Source organism: Cyprinodon variegatus, unplaced genomic scaffold, assembly GCF_000732505.1.
Source record: "Cyprinodon variegatus isolate N-32 unplaced genomic scaffold, C_variegatus-1.0 Scaffold204, whole genome shotgun sequence".
NCBI classification, from domain to species: domain Eukaryota; kingdom Metazoa; phylum Chordata; class Actinopteri; order Cyprinodontiformes; family Cyprinodontidae; genus Cyprinodon; species Cyprinodon variegatus.
In genome coordinates this window covers 214071-228976 of record NW_015150657.1, presented here as the reverse complement: position 1 = coordinate 228976, position 14906 = coordinate 214071, and the positions used below count along the sequence as shown (strand labels likewise).

General features: G+C 34.2%; 1 protein-coding gene across 1 annotated transcript in view; it reads right to left on the bottom strand.

Moving 5' to 3' along the window:
* The window catches only part of cps1 (carbamoyl-phosphate synthase 1), an 80551-nt gene that overhangs the window by 28361 nt on the left and 37284 nt on the right, over positions 1-14906 (bottom strand). Inside the window, exons 26-28 of the mRNA XM_015379943.1 lie at positions 13375-13569; positions 6509-6576; positions 2711-2786 (exon numbers count right to left, since the gene is read on the bottom strand). Coding sequence (XP_015235429.1) covers positions 2711-2786; positions 6509-6576; positions 13375-13569 — 339 coding nt within the window. The remainder of the gene's footprint in view (positions 1-2710; positions 2787-6508; positions 6577-13374; positions 13570-14906) is intronic.

Sequence of the window (14906 nt, the reverse complement as noted above, 5' to 3'; positions counted from 1 at the left end):
GCTGGAGATAGGCACCAGCACCCCTCGCAACCCCACTCGGGACAAGCGTGTAAGAAAATGGATGGATGGGTGGATGGATATTTTATTTAGCTAAATTTATAAAATTTATTTTGCTATTTTGCTGTTGTAAATAATGAGGTTTATAGCCATTACAGTTCGGCAACTAATGTACAGTAATACTGGTCATAAAGAATATCTTGAGGAAAGAATCAAGTAAACCACTACTATTACTATTACTGGTTATAACTGAAAATTCGACAGTAGATAGATTTATATTCTAAATTTAGCTTTCATTCATGTACACTATATCAGGTTAATATTTTAGAACGCCAACAACTACAGCAAAGAAATAAAAAAACTTAGTCTAATAAGTCTTCCTTAGAAAAATTTGCTAGATTCTTTAAGGGCCATTGCCTTAAAAATCCAACAAAATATTGAAGTATGTTATTTGTAAAAAAAAAAAAAAAAAAAAAAAAAAAAAAAAAAAAAAGCCATTGTAGTGCATGATTGTCCCTGAGTTTTTCATTACAAAAGACTAGATACACTTCTGGACAAGGTTTTGGCGCTTTGGTATCAAAGAAGAGCCGGTGCAACATCGCTAATGAGTTGAAGTCAAATGTATGGGTCATAGATCAAAAAACATAAATCTGATTATGTTTTCACATACTGTGTAAAAGACTAGTCTGCATTAAAAATAGGTATACTGGGAGAAAAGTCAGAGCTTCACCTTAAGTGATTGGGTCAAGTAGATGTTAAACCTGCTCAGAATAATAGTAATCTTTCTGGAATGATCTTTAGGTATTTGTCTTTTGATCACTTAGGTGTTTCTGATAGTTTTTGCTTTTTTGTTTTTTTTTTACTGAATTAGTTCATTTCTTATTTAAGTTTTTTAAGTTCATTAAGGTGTTCTACTCTGAGCGTTTACAATTATTTATCTTAATTCAAATCCATTTAGTGTATTAATATAGTGGCAATTCACAACACATCTGAAGGCATTTTATGCAGACAACTCTACAAATCATACAACCAAACAGTATTCTCTAAGGATATATTCTCAGTCTTTTTCCCCTTGATTTTTTGTGACTAAGCTGTCCAGTTAAGCTTCCTTTGTGTTAAGTGATATGCCACCTTTGGCCAACCAGTCAGCAGCTTTCTTCAACTAACACTATTTGCCTCCCTTTTCCCAGGCAACAGGGCATGCCCCTGAACTACCAAGAACCTTTCGATTGTCTTAGACATGCTGGATCCACCTAGTGTTGAAAGACAGCGTGTTTTTGAAACAACACATACAATATGTATCTGCCCATCCAAGTTCTACCTATAGGAGCAGCACATGGGACAGGTAACTTTGGGTTGTCAGGATTTTTAGAAACAGCCGTGTCCTCTAGGAGGTATTTGCCTGCTTTTTAGACAGTAAGAACAACATTCTGCTCCACTGGTCAGCAAACTTAGTAATGTATGTACTCATGTGCCTCTCATAATTTTGTAATTGTAGATGTTGTAGCTTTTGGAAAAATGCAGTTGAAAAAAAAAAGATGAATATGATATTCTTATGCACTGTCTAATATTTGCTTTCAAAGGAAGCTTAAGTTCACATCAGTTAAAATAAAAGGGGTATTTTATGGTTTTTAAATAAATCAGATCTGATTTTGATTATCTTTAGTTTAAAAATACTGGAATAATCAAGAGAAATGGATAATTCTTTACTCTGAAGAAAAACAGTTTGACATTCTCATTAAGTTTGAGAAAGTAACATTTTTAGGGCTTCCTTGGTTTTAATATTGAGTCTGAGTTATTTCACAAGAACTTAATATTTCTCTCCCCACTTACATGTTTAACATAATAAAACAATAGAGACGTTACATAATAATAACAGTAATAATGAGTCATAAACCCACAGAGCGGGGAATGATGTCACAACAAAATAAAGAGCATTCAAAATGGAGATCACAAAAAAAGAATTTTGATGTTTGTCTTTACTTTTGTTAACTTAGAAAGAAGTGCTTACTTTACACTTTATTCACAAAAAACTGGGTGCTTGAACCCCTACTGGATACAGAAATCAGAAGATTTTAAACTTCTGAGTACCAACTAATTCAGTTGGATTTTCTACTTTATTAAGTGGTCTTTTTGTTTTCAGACAGATAGCTTTCGACAGTATATAAAGATAATATAAATACCACAAAAAAGCATCCCTTTTAAGTAATTAAATAATAGTTTATACATAATAATGTTTAGTATCACATTCTTTATATTTTTATTATCACTGAATCACAGGCGACAGACATCAACTGAGATACTGAACTCTCTTTACTTTAAAACTGTATAAATTATTTAAAACTAGGTTAAAAGGCTTGTCTTAAAGCTCTAAATGAGCACATGCCTTTTCTCCCAGTTCCAGATAGAGACCAATGAATTTTCTGGTCATCCCCAAATAACCTTGGTGTTTAGTGAGGTGGAGGCACACAGTACTAACCAGTACCTTTGACAGTTGGCAGCATGAGTTTTAATTGAAATCAGAGGGAAACCGCAGCACATGCACTCTCCCAGTGCTTCTGTGTGAAATGGTTTAAAGGTAATTCTGTACTCAGCAACTTTGTTTAATATAAATCAAAGGACAAAAACATGAAACATTTTAAAAATATTAGGAGGGAGAATGTCTGTTTCACATGTGCAGACATGTACGCTCAGATTTAACACTTTCTCTCACCTGGGAAACCTGTGTAGCCTCCTCCAAGAAGCGTTTCATTTCTTCCTCCCCATGGACAACATTCATGGCAGAGCCACTGGTGAAACACATGCAGGCAGAAGAAGGGAGAGAAAAAGGAAAAGAAGAGAAAAACATGAGGGCACGGAAGATGAAGAGAGGCGAGCCAACAGGAGAACATACAAGCTTCAAATGATTGTTCAAAACACTCATTATCTCTCTATTGCATCACTATTACCATAGGGAACAAGGTCTGGAAACAGTCAAAATGAGGAGCGAGAGAGAGTAACGGCGAAGAACAGCTATTTAGGTCGAAAAGCACTTCAGGCTCTTGAAAATGAGTTCAGAACTTCATCATTAAAAAAACAACAGATTTAGGCTAGTTTTGTTGTGGTTGTTGTTTTTGATTTTAGCTGGGTTATCATCCTGTTCGAAATGAAGGGTTTGAAAGAAACAGGAAGAGGTAAGGCCGAAGGCTTCAGTGAAATCTTTATTCCTCTCTTCTCTGCGGCTCAAAGGCAGACATATGTTCAACCCCCTAAAGAATACCGGCCCTCCATTTGAATAGGAGAGATTTGATTTAGAATGTACTCAAATCAATCTTTGACATGTGTGACATCTAATTTTGGCATCAGTATGCTCTGGATTTAGAACGAATAATCAAAGTGAAGCAATGATTTCAATGTATTGCATGTTTCAAACTAATTGCTCACAAGTAAGGACCTGGTTTTCAAAGAATCCAAATAATGAGTGTTAATTGTGTTAGCAAAAAAAAAAAAAAAAGTATACATGCAATAAGTGTTCTGCCCAATTTAAGAAGTAGAGTAATGTCTACTGCAGGAAGTTTGAGAGTGGCTGTAAAACAAAGATGAAGTTACTAGTCATAGAGATGGGGGTAATAATGTGAATCCTTATTCTAAAAACAATGAAAATGATAATCATAATTAATAATAGTTATAGTGTACTTTACATAAAAAGTTAACGAATTAAGAAATGAAAATAAAAAAATAAAAATTTATGTTTACAATCTGATAAGGCGCCTTGAGATGACGTGTTGTGAATTGGTACTATAAAAATAAAAAATAAAATAAACCGAAATGAAATTGAATTGATAATTAAACTTTTAAAAATTTTAAGTTATTACGTATTCAATCCTAAAGTAGCTAAACTCATTAAACGTGCTTTAGATCACATTGTTCCTGGTTGCTGCAGCCGGTCCTACGGTCCAGTTCTACATATAGAAAAAAGTGTTGCTCAATGAAAACACATGATTCAAAAGTGCAAAAATGAGCTTCCCTCTTCCCATTCATCAGTAATGATTCATAGACATCCTGGCTCTTTAAAAGTGCAGGTGAAGTGAAAAAATATCACAGTAAGGAGCTGAGCTTTAATATTTAATATTATTTTTACTAAATTCCTTGAACAGCAAGTGATTAGAGGATAAGAGAAGTGATCATACAAACCATTGTCTGTTTAATAATACCTGTAATAGTGTTTAGAAGAAACAAAAAGAGTGTAAAGAAGGTCCTTTCATGATGTAGATTGAGTTATGCTGGTCATGTTTGGAAATGCAGCAAGGTTTGACAATGATATGCTGATCCACTGCAGACGAGGATTGGAAATATCTGCCTTATTCAGAAGAATGCACAGATTAATATTCCTTTAACATGCACCTTGAGATCCTGATCTGGCGCAGATGCTGACAAGCAATAAGGTAATTTATGCCTGTAATATATAATTATGGTATCACACCATAGTACAGTTGTTTTCAGACATCTAATAGTGCAAGCCAGAGTTCAGCGGGAGCTGAACTGAGACCATCTCTTGCAGCCTAAAGAGTCGGTTGTGCTTTCATACAGTACAGATCCATAGGAACCAAATTTAGGTCTAGATCAACCTAAAACTACAGGTCGGAACAGACCCTTAAATACCCCATTATGGCTTTGTTCCAGGTAAAAAGGTGAGAAAGATTAAAGGTCTCACCTTACCTAATTTTGAAGTTCTAACTACCAAAAATCAAATGCCTTAGATATTCCAAAAAAGTAAAAAAAACAAACCACTGGAGTTTGTTTTCCAGGTTTGAAGACTTTTCGCTTCCCATTCAGAAAGCTTTCTCAATTCAAGCCTTGTTCTTGAAATATGTGGTGGAAAGACAAAGGCCCAGTAGGGTACAGATGTGGTCTGGAGTAAAATTAGTGCTATTGTTTAGATCACTATCTAGCCTTGTTTGGGTAGGAATCAAGTGAGAAAATCATTGCGGTTGAAGCCCTGAATAAATTACTTAACAATGTGCTTATTAAACAAGAGGGGGTAAATTTAGTGTAAATCCCTAAAAATACAAATTCCTTTGAATCATTTTTTTCTGTATGTCTAGTGAGTCGACTTGGCGATTCTTAAGTTTGTCCAGGATAACAGATACCAGTAACAGATACCAATGTGTGAGTGATACAAATTGGAAGTATCCTCATGACCAGAGCGTGCAGACCTGAACAAAACTGAGACAGTAAATGACTCATTCATAAACAACCCCTAATAATTCACCCCGTAACCTTTGAAGTTATGCCAAGTTCAAAAGCCAGTTCCCATCTGTTTTATATAGAATCAGAGAACAATGATTTATCTTTTATTTATTTTTTTCCTGCCTTTCTCAGTTCACAGCTCTAGGACAGTTTGATAATTGAAAAAAATATTAGACCATTGTTTTGTATGTGTGTTCATTCAACTCTTCTGCTGATATACTTTTTTAGAAAACCCTATTTTTTTTCATAACTGCATGTATTGTTATTCAAGTAAATTTCATCATCAAATAAATTTCATTTGTTTCACTAATTAAGAAGTAAAATGTGTCTAAAAGCTAGGTTTCTTTTTTATAGTGTGTTAAGTACCACTTGCATTTCTAAATCTAGTCATTTAAAATCTTAAAAAACAATAAACTAGTAGTCAACTTGCAAACACAATTGAGGTATTTTCTAAAAGCTTTAAAATGAGCTTTGAGCACTGATTGCAAACATGATTGAAAAAGATAAGAGTGTGTTTTGTATAATTGCGAAAGCAGTTGAATAATTTTGATTAGAGAGAGTTCATAAGAATCTAGTACCAAAGAAAAAAGGGCAAAAGCTTCCTTTTTAACAGCATTAGAGACACGATAACTAGGACTTGTAATGTCAAACTTAATTAATGGCAAACATCTCTTTACTAAATTCAATCAGTTTGACATTTGGAAGAGTCAAATGTTATTCCCTGATGAACACTCTTGTGCTTATTTGTCTTTTGTTGCTTATGCAGATCTGTTTTAAAGGAACATCACATCTTTTGCAAGCCCAAAAACATCGGAAACATCAAAAGCCACATGAACTCAGTTATGCAAAGGGATCAGTGACAACCAAAGTTCTGTTTTAGGGTGTCTTCCTGACATCTACTGGGCAGACATTTTACTGCATAAAGGTTGTGGGACTTTTCAAGTCATCAATCATAATAAAAAAGCATTTGAATGATTAAGTGATAACATGATTAATAAAAGCGGTGGGGGTTTACTGTACAAAAGCTGACTGGTGTTTAGGTAATTGTAGCAGCATTTTCAATGTTTTAAATGTAAAATTTTTTTTGTTTTGTTTGTTACTTGCAAACATTGTAGACAAAGATAATCAATTATTGGCAGAAAGTTGTAACCTGACAAATACCACAAGGGTGCTACAAGAGATTGACATCAACATTTAAAAGACTGCTTATGAGTTTGGAATTATGTAATACTAATACTTCAATGGTTTAGAAATTACAAAACATAGACATTACTAAACTTACCTAAGAACATATGACGGTCGAAGCAAGCAAGGATAGCCCACATGGTTGGCGAATGAAAAGGCATCATCCTGGGAAAAACAAAAACACAGAAGATACAAGATGGTTACTGATACAACATGATTCACTGAAAAATTGGGTGGTGACCAAGATTGACTGATTTACAGCTAAAGTGACCCTGACCACTGACTGTCGAAGTCACAGACTGAAAACTTATGTTTTTTTCCAGTCACTAATTAGCCATACATATAGGCCACTACCCACAATGCTTTTTTATTACTGTGTTAAGACACATTATTTGGTATATTCAGAATCTGGCACTCGACATTAAGTTGATAAATATAGTAAGAAAGAGGAGATTAAATTTAAAAGGCACATGTGACATCTATTGTGAAAAAAAAACTGAATACTGTTCATTCAGGCTCTTATAATACAGAGCTATGCATATTGCACTGTAAAAATGTGTTAAATTAAGTGTATTTATCCTTAATTTGAGCAGGTAAAAAAGATGATCTGCCAGTGGAATGAGTGCTTTTAGATAATATGCACTTAAAATAAGACAATGTAGTTGTTGCTCTAATTTTAAATGTATATTATCTTGTACCAATGGCAAAGTGTCTCATTTACCTGCTCAATTCAAGAAGAAACAGACTTAATTAGATATATCCTGGAATGCTTTGTGCGGAGAGCTCTCCTCGCAACGCCACATAACTAATCTTGATAATTAAACTTAGTTATTAGTTATTATGTATCAAGCACACGCTGGAGGAGGAGTTACGTGACCAATGGGGAGCAAAAATTAGAGATCATCTGTCCGAACAGTAGGTTAACTGAGTTCGCTATAAAGGTTACTATATAGTCCTATATAGAGCAAGACCAAAGAGAAATGGGTGTATGCTCTGGCACGCATTTAGTAGACATTCCCTCTCTGGAGCAGGAACAGGGTTGTGCATGTGAATTTTTTTTTGAGTGGAGAGGGCAGGTCTTTTAAAAAAATTCACGAATATCCTCCACAATACCTTTAATTAATAAATTAGTAACAGGAAAAGCAATGGGAAAAGCTTATTTTGAACACTGTTTAATGCCAGTGGCTGATGAACTGTCATTAACTAAAGTTTTTCTTATACGGTTAGATTATTCACACATATTGTTAAACTGAAAGTCAGATTGGAAATCTGGCATATATCTGATCAGTGTACCTTAAGGTTATGCTGGTCTTTAACTATTACCTTTTATAATTTACTTCATATAAAACAGGCATAGGGTCCTTCCCCCTAATGCCAGACAGAGCAGGAAAGGCAAAACAAATATCCTCACAAAAAGGAGAATAACCATAAATGCATCATCTTTGTCTGCTTTAAAAACTTTAATAGTTATAGAATGCACTAGATGAGACTCAGCAGGTATAGATTGTTTGAATCACCATTCAAACAAGCTTTGGAGTTGGATGAAGCAATATAAAATGGCAGCCCAGACAGTGACAGGAATAATAACTAGTGTTTTCGCATGAATTTTTTTTTTTTCTTGTGGAATTTATTCTGATGTTTTTATGTGAAATATATAAATTTCCCATTTTGGCAGTATGTTTGAACTGATTTGATTATGCAAATTTAAATAAATCCATCAGTGATCATCTATAAGGTTGTTAGCAATTATGTGAAATGATTACACTGAACTGTGATAACTAAAAAGTTTTTTACTTTGTTTTTCCCCCAGCATCTTCACCAGAGGAATAAATTCCCTCCATAAAGCTCTCATGTGTCCTCAGTTTGTTTGTCATCATGCCCTCCTGCTGTTATGTTCTTTTCTTTGTTTTGTTTTTATGGCAGATGCAAAGGTCTTTGCAAAGCTTAAACTTGGAATTGTGCTCCAGTAATTGAGGCATGATTTTAGAGATCTTAAACCCCCACAATCTGAAAACATATGACACATAAAGAGTTTAGAGAACAAAGCTGAAAACTGCTCAGATTGATAAGTTAAGGATAAGAGATTTATTAAAATGTTGAGGAACAATAACAGATGGTGACATTGTCTCTATGACAGGAAAGTGGGGCAGCTATTTTCAATTCAGTTTATTTATATAGCATCAATTCACATCTCAAGGCACTTGACAGTTCACCAGATCATACAGTCAAACTGATTCAAAGTTTTAAGGAAAACCAGTTGATTGCATTGACTCATTGACTTGACGGCAATCCCTCTTATTAACCATGCTTGAAGCGACAGTGGAGAGGAAAAACTCCCTTTTAACAGGAAGAAATCTCCCACAGAACCAGGCTCAGTGTGAGCGGCCATCTACCGAGGCCGACTGGGGCTCAAGGAGACAGAATCAGAGATACAAAAGGCAATTGTAAAAGGAGGCCCCATCAACTAGTCGTCTTCATAAAACTAAAACCATCACAGAACTGCACAGATCGCCAAATCGAAATCCTTTTTTTCCCCAAATGTTTTGTCTGACCTCTGAAGAAAAATTGTCATAGCATTACAAAATAAATTAGTCTTTTATTAGAAATGCATCTAATTGTTTTTATTCAGACTAAAAAAAGGATGACTAAACCAATATCTACCTAAAGTATCAATAACTGCAGGCCTAACTTTATATGGAAATGCATTCCATATTATATGTTACGTAGTGTAGGTATGGTGGAGTATCTGTGATGTTTTAAGCCTGTTTCTTGCCCCAAAGGCCCTTCAACCTCCTTATTTTACTCCATAGTATTGTGAAGTTTTTAAAAATAGCAAGAAATCTTTATATAAACTGGAAAATCAGACATCAAAGTAAACATTGCGATGCGATTGTGTATCTTAAAGTATACAGAAGTGATTCAAATGGTTTAAATTAGCAGAGTGATAGATAATCGGATTCAAACTCAGATCCAGTCCTCCACAAGGATATCAAATCCCAGAACTAAATCCAATGGAAAACTCAACAGGAAAAGAGAAGTAAGCAATAGTGGAACTTAACCTTGGTACAATATCTTAGAGTTGTGCATACAGTAATATTTAACATCCCCCTCTCCTTGTGCATTCCAACTAAATACTAAAATGTTAAGCAAAACAATGTGCTATTCTACTGGAATAGGGGTTTTATAAAAAGCATTAAATCCAAGAGGGCCAAAATATCTGCTAAACATTTAATCATCAAATGCATTAACACCAAGAGGTCCAAAATATCTGTAATACATTTAATCAAAAAAGTAATTTTTCCCCATACGGTATAATACATTTAAAGAAATAAAAAAATAATAATTTTTAGGTGAGAATTTATGCTACTGCTTAACCAAGTATGCTCTGAAAACACATGAATTAAAGCTGCGCTCGAGAGAGTGCATAATGTAGCTAATCCAAAAAATAAAAGAAACAATGTAAGCGCTTTTCAGCCTATTTCAATTTACTTTTTTCCTCTACCCAATAAGTTTCTATGAAAAATGAGAGAATTATGAGTAGGAGCAGTGGAAAGAGTCTGGTAGTTAAGGAAAAGACTGTATGCCTTACTCCTCCTTGTCATCATTATCATTACCACGCTTTCTCCTCGCTTCCGTCTCTCCTCCTGTTTAGCAGTTTCCTCACATTCATTACCCACAGTTTCCTTACCAGGTGAGGTAACATTTATAAACACAAAAGAGCTTCAGAGAAACACGAGACTCCTCTCCCCTCACTTGCTCTAGGCTATTAAAAACAAAATACCTCCTAAAGAGCAACAGATACCGTAGTGAACATGTAAATATATAGAGAGACTATCAGTTCTCTGTATGTTTTTCTGCTAATAATTAAATCTAAATTGATTTATTTGAAATACAATCTTAATTCCGTATTATAATAGAATATATATATATATATATATGTATATATATATATATATATATATATATATATATATATATATATATATATATACACATTCTATTATACATACAACTGTAAACATCCAGCATAGAGAACCAAGAATAAGATAGTTGCAAAAACAAAAAAACAAAAAAGGAAGTGCTCATATGTGGATGCACTGTATATACTGCATATATCCCATGCACCTTTTTTCTTCCTTTGGCACCATCTTCTTCTCCTTTGACTATTTGAGCTGCGATCATGAGATCAATTAAGTAAATGAATCAATTCACCAATACAATTGTTTTAAAAAAATTGCACAATAGCTGAATATTTATTTATGATACCATAACAAAGTACAAGGTACTTTATAATCATTCTATTTTTGTTTATCAATTTATTCTTTGACTAATCAGCTTTGGCAACTAGTAGTGAATTCAAATCAAATTACATTCATTTCAGTTTTTTCAGCATAGTTCTATCTATTTTCTTCTGAACTGCTATGCTTGCTAACTGTCCCCTGGCTTCATAATGGACCCAGGTTTGAGTTTTGTACATCAAGTTCAGCTACAGTGACTTGCTGGCTCTGTCTGAGCAACTTTTAAAGCAAACATGGTGGAAAGAGTGTCTGCTTAATTGAATGAGTTTAATAAGTTGGAATTAACTGAATCAGTTTATAAAGCTGTGAATAGTTGGCCTGGATGCTCTTTAGTGTGTGGATGATCTGTAGGGTTTCACTGCATCAGGTTAGCATCACAAACACAGCTCAAGAGATTAGGAAAAAATGTCCCTTTCTTAACCTTTCAATGCATTCGGTGAAGTCAAACATGTCATGCACCTGCTTTATTGCTGCATGAATATTTTAACCCAGAAAGACTCCCATGGAGAAAAAGCAGCAATTTGAAAGTTTTATGGAGTTGAAAAAATATATACGTTTTTGGTGCTCAGACCCAGACAGAAACAGTTGGTGCTGAATACAGTGGATCTGCTTGAGCAGGAAGATCAAAAATTAAATACGTTTTTCCAAGGGAGCCTGACACTGGTGGTGGAATAGAAGCTGGAGAAAGAAGGGAGCCATAAAGAGGCCATTGAAATAAAGATGGTGAAGAGCTGGAGGAGGGGTGCAGTTCGGGTGGAACTGTAATGTTCTCGGTTTTGGAATTTTAAACACAAAGTGATGATTGGCTAAACTGTTGACATGCATTAGCAGAGGCACACAAGGAGGTGATTAGTAGTCAGGTGACTTTCTCTTAAATACACATTGAGGCTGAATCTAGCCAAAGAAATTAATGTAACTTTTTGATCAGCATATTAGTACAACAGTATTTTATTAAGCATATATAATAAGATATGCAAAATTTAAATTAGAAAGACTTCTGAATAGTACAAATACAGTACATACTATAGTCTTGAATGTTACATTTTAACTGAGAAGATATTTCTTCTTTTGCTGTTAAATTTAAGACTGAATTAACGCCTACGTGTTTGGGGGTTTTCCAATTCAGTGTCAACATATTGGATATTCAGACGACAAATCTGTTTTATTTATTACTGATATTAACATATATTTTTTTAAATTTTTTTTTTTGCAGGCCTAAATATACAAAGTAACAGTTTTAGTGCATTGATTTTGTCATCCTGGAGAAACATACTGTTTTTCTGTTATTTTATTGCTCTTTAAATAATTTCTAAATTATTATTTAATTTCTACTTTTGCATTCTTAAAAGGCATAAATATTCATCAACATACCACAGGAAAACAAAAGAACTTCTTCCCCAGATCGAAACTGGTTAAAGCATTTTCAAAACAAGTCTATAGACGGACGACCAAAAATAGATTTTTTTGTTGTTGTTATTTTTGTTTTAACAGTATCATTTGTGTATATTGTGTTGGTGACATGAAGGTGGTCAAAATTATTCTCATTAAATACCTGCTGTTGCAGATTTATATAAATAAACAAGTAAAAAAAGGTAAATAAAACATTTTCTTTTACTGTTATATTGCTGTGTTACTGTTATTTTATTAATGACCATTATGCCTGCTGTAGCAAATTTGGAACATACCAAATTGACCATTATGCCTGTTGTTCCAAATTTGCAACATACCGACATTTTTGTGCAAAAGTAAAATTAATAATCTCAACATTATTTACTCTACTTAAAGGCAAAAACACACATAAAACATTTTTTTATATACAGCTATATAAATTCAGCCTTTAAGGGCTCAATATAACCAAACCTTTGTTCATCTGTTTTATATAATGTATGGGATCTAAAATGTGATGACATTATGTTTTAGGTCATTGTTAAAAAACAAGAAATTGAATGAAAAGTCATCTTATGGTTTGATAGAACATATTATACACACAAAATACATCCCATAATGCTTCAGTAATAAAATGGAGAACTAAAAAGTTAAACACTAAGTCCCAACTGCATTGTATACCCATTATTAAGCAGTCTCAGAATGCTAATCACATATTTAAACATATTTTTTTAAACAACCCTAATTAACCTCGTCTTCTGCTCAGCCTTGTTAATACAACCAAAATAAACACTGTGAATCAAAAATAAGATTAATGGAAAAGACAAACAATGGCCAGGCCCAGAGCCCAGAGTACAACTAATTGAAAAATGTATTTTAAAAAGTCAAGGACAAATTAGTCTTGACACAGAACCTGATGTTCATACCTTTATTGATCAGCTCTTTAGACATCAATAAGGAAGTATACTTGTATTTTCGGTAACCTATTAATAGTGTTACTTTGCATGTTTTAAGCAAAATTCATGAAAACAAAATATTGCCAACAGGGGGTGTAATATATTGTTCAAATTGGTTATATTTGTTGTAAAGGTTCTGGTGAATCTGTGAGATTCTCTGAAAAAGTCAATACTATAGTACATTTCCCCTTTAATATATTAGAACTGAACTTGGAAACTTTTACACATCAACTATGATAGATGTGAGCTCAGACCATTTGAAATCAAAAGTGAATTAATCAGAAATGTAGAGCTTTTAAATAACAAAAGTATTATTTTCTTACCAGTGAACTTAGTGCCTTCCATGGAGCTTGGGCCACCTCAAGATCATCAAGAATGCTAGAAAAGATTGACCGTTCCTCAGCCCGGTCAATCTGCAGAGGGCTTGTCCCCAGAATCTTTACTCCACTGTTGTGCAAAGGGATGGCCAAGTTGTTTGGGATCTGACCTCCTACAGACACAATACTACCGGAGCACTCCTATGAAAAAGAGAAGATCGAATATATATGATGAAATACCATAAAGACAATTTGGAGAACTTATAACATTTATTAGTCTTAAACTGTATAATAAAATCACATCAAATCACACAAAAGGATAATTGATTGATAGACTTTATTGATCTCACAGTGGAGAATTTTACTTAGCGTTGTATACTGTACATATATATTCAATACTCCTTAATCAGGTACCCTAAAACCGATAACAATTGAAGCGGGTTAAAAAGTCCCCTAAGAGAAAAGTATGGTATGTATAGTAGGAGACAGAAAATTTTAATTAGATTGTCTTATAAGATCATTTGAATCATAAAGAATAGTGGAAAATGAATGCCTAACATTGGTTTAGATATAGACCCTCTGTATAATGAAACATAGTGGTGGCAGAATCATTGTGTTGCTACTGTATATTTCCTCAGCAGGAACTGACATAATATGAAGTGATGGAACAATGATTGATTTCTATATAGTCAGTTTATCAAAATCAGCCTACTTAGCTTACTGCTTTATAATTTTGCAGAGCAGCAGAGTCCAATGGCGTTAGGTCACTCTGGTTGCTGGCTCAGCCGGTTTCTTGGGTGGGATTTTCCCCTAAACCACTGCCTCAAAGTTGCCATGTCACTAGTTTATTACACTGTACTGAATTTGTTGGAAAGAGCTGCTTTACTGTAAGCTGTTATTTTTAGAGAGAAAGGACACCTTAAACTTGATCTGTTCAGTCAGTTCATCAAGATGATGAGCCTACTATTAAATGTGCTTACTGATTTTTTTGGAAAGGCAAAGCTTACGTGAGAGACTGGTCTTACTGGTAAGCTCTTGATGATGCCGGTGTGCACAATTCATTTTTGATAGAATTATTTGCTTATTTGCTTATTGAATCTACATGGCACTGAGACTAAAGAGGAAAATCAGCTGTGTGTTCCTGCTACTGGCACCCAGTGGACAAAAGTTGTAGGGCAGTTTTTCTCAGGTTGAGTGAAATACAACGTAGTGTTCCACCGATACCAGTATCGGGCAGGGCCCCGATACTGCACTAAAATGGTGGTATCGGTATCGACAAGTAACAACAAATAGGGCACCGATACCATTTTGAGAGCCAAAAGTTTATTCCATTCCAGGTAGGCAATAAAAAATTCTTCTAGATTCACTTTGTGTTAGTCTTTTTCCTGCTTCACAAAGGTAGGCAGCAGCTTGACAAAGCCATGTCAGCGAACTTTTTACATTAAAGTAGTATGCAGTTCTTCATATATACACACACATCAATTTCAAAAAGATGGTATCGGTATGGTATCAGTATCGGCCAATACTGCACAGCCAGG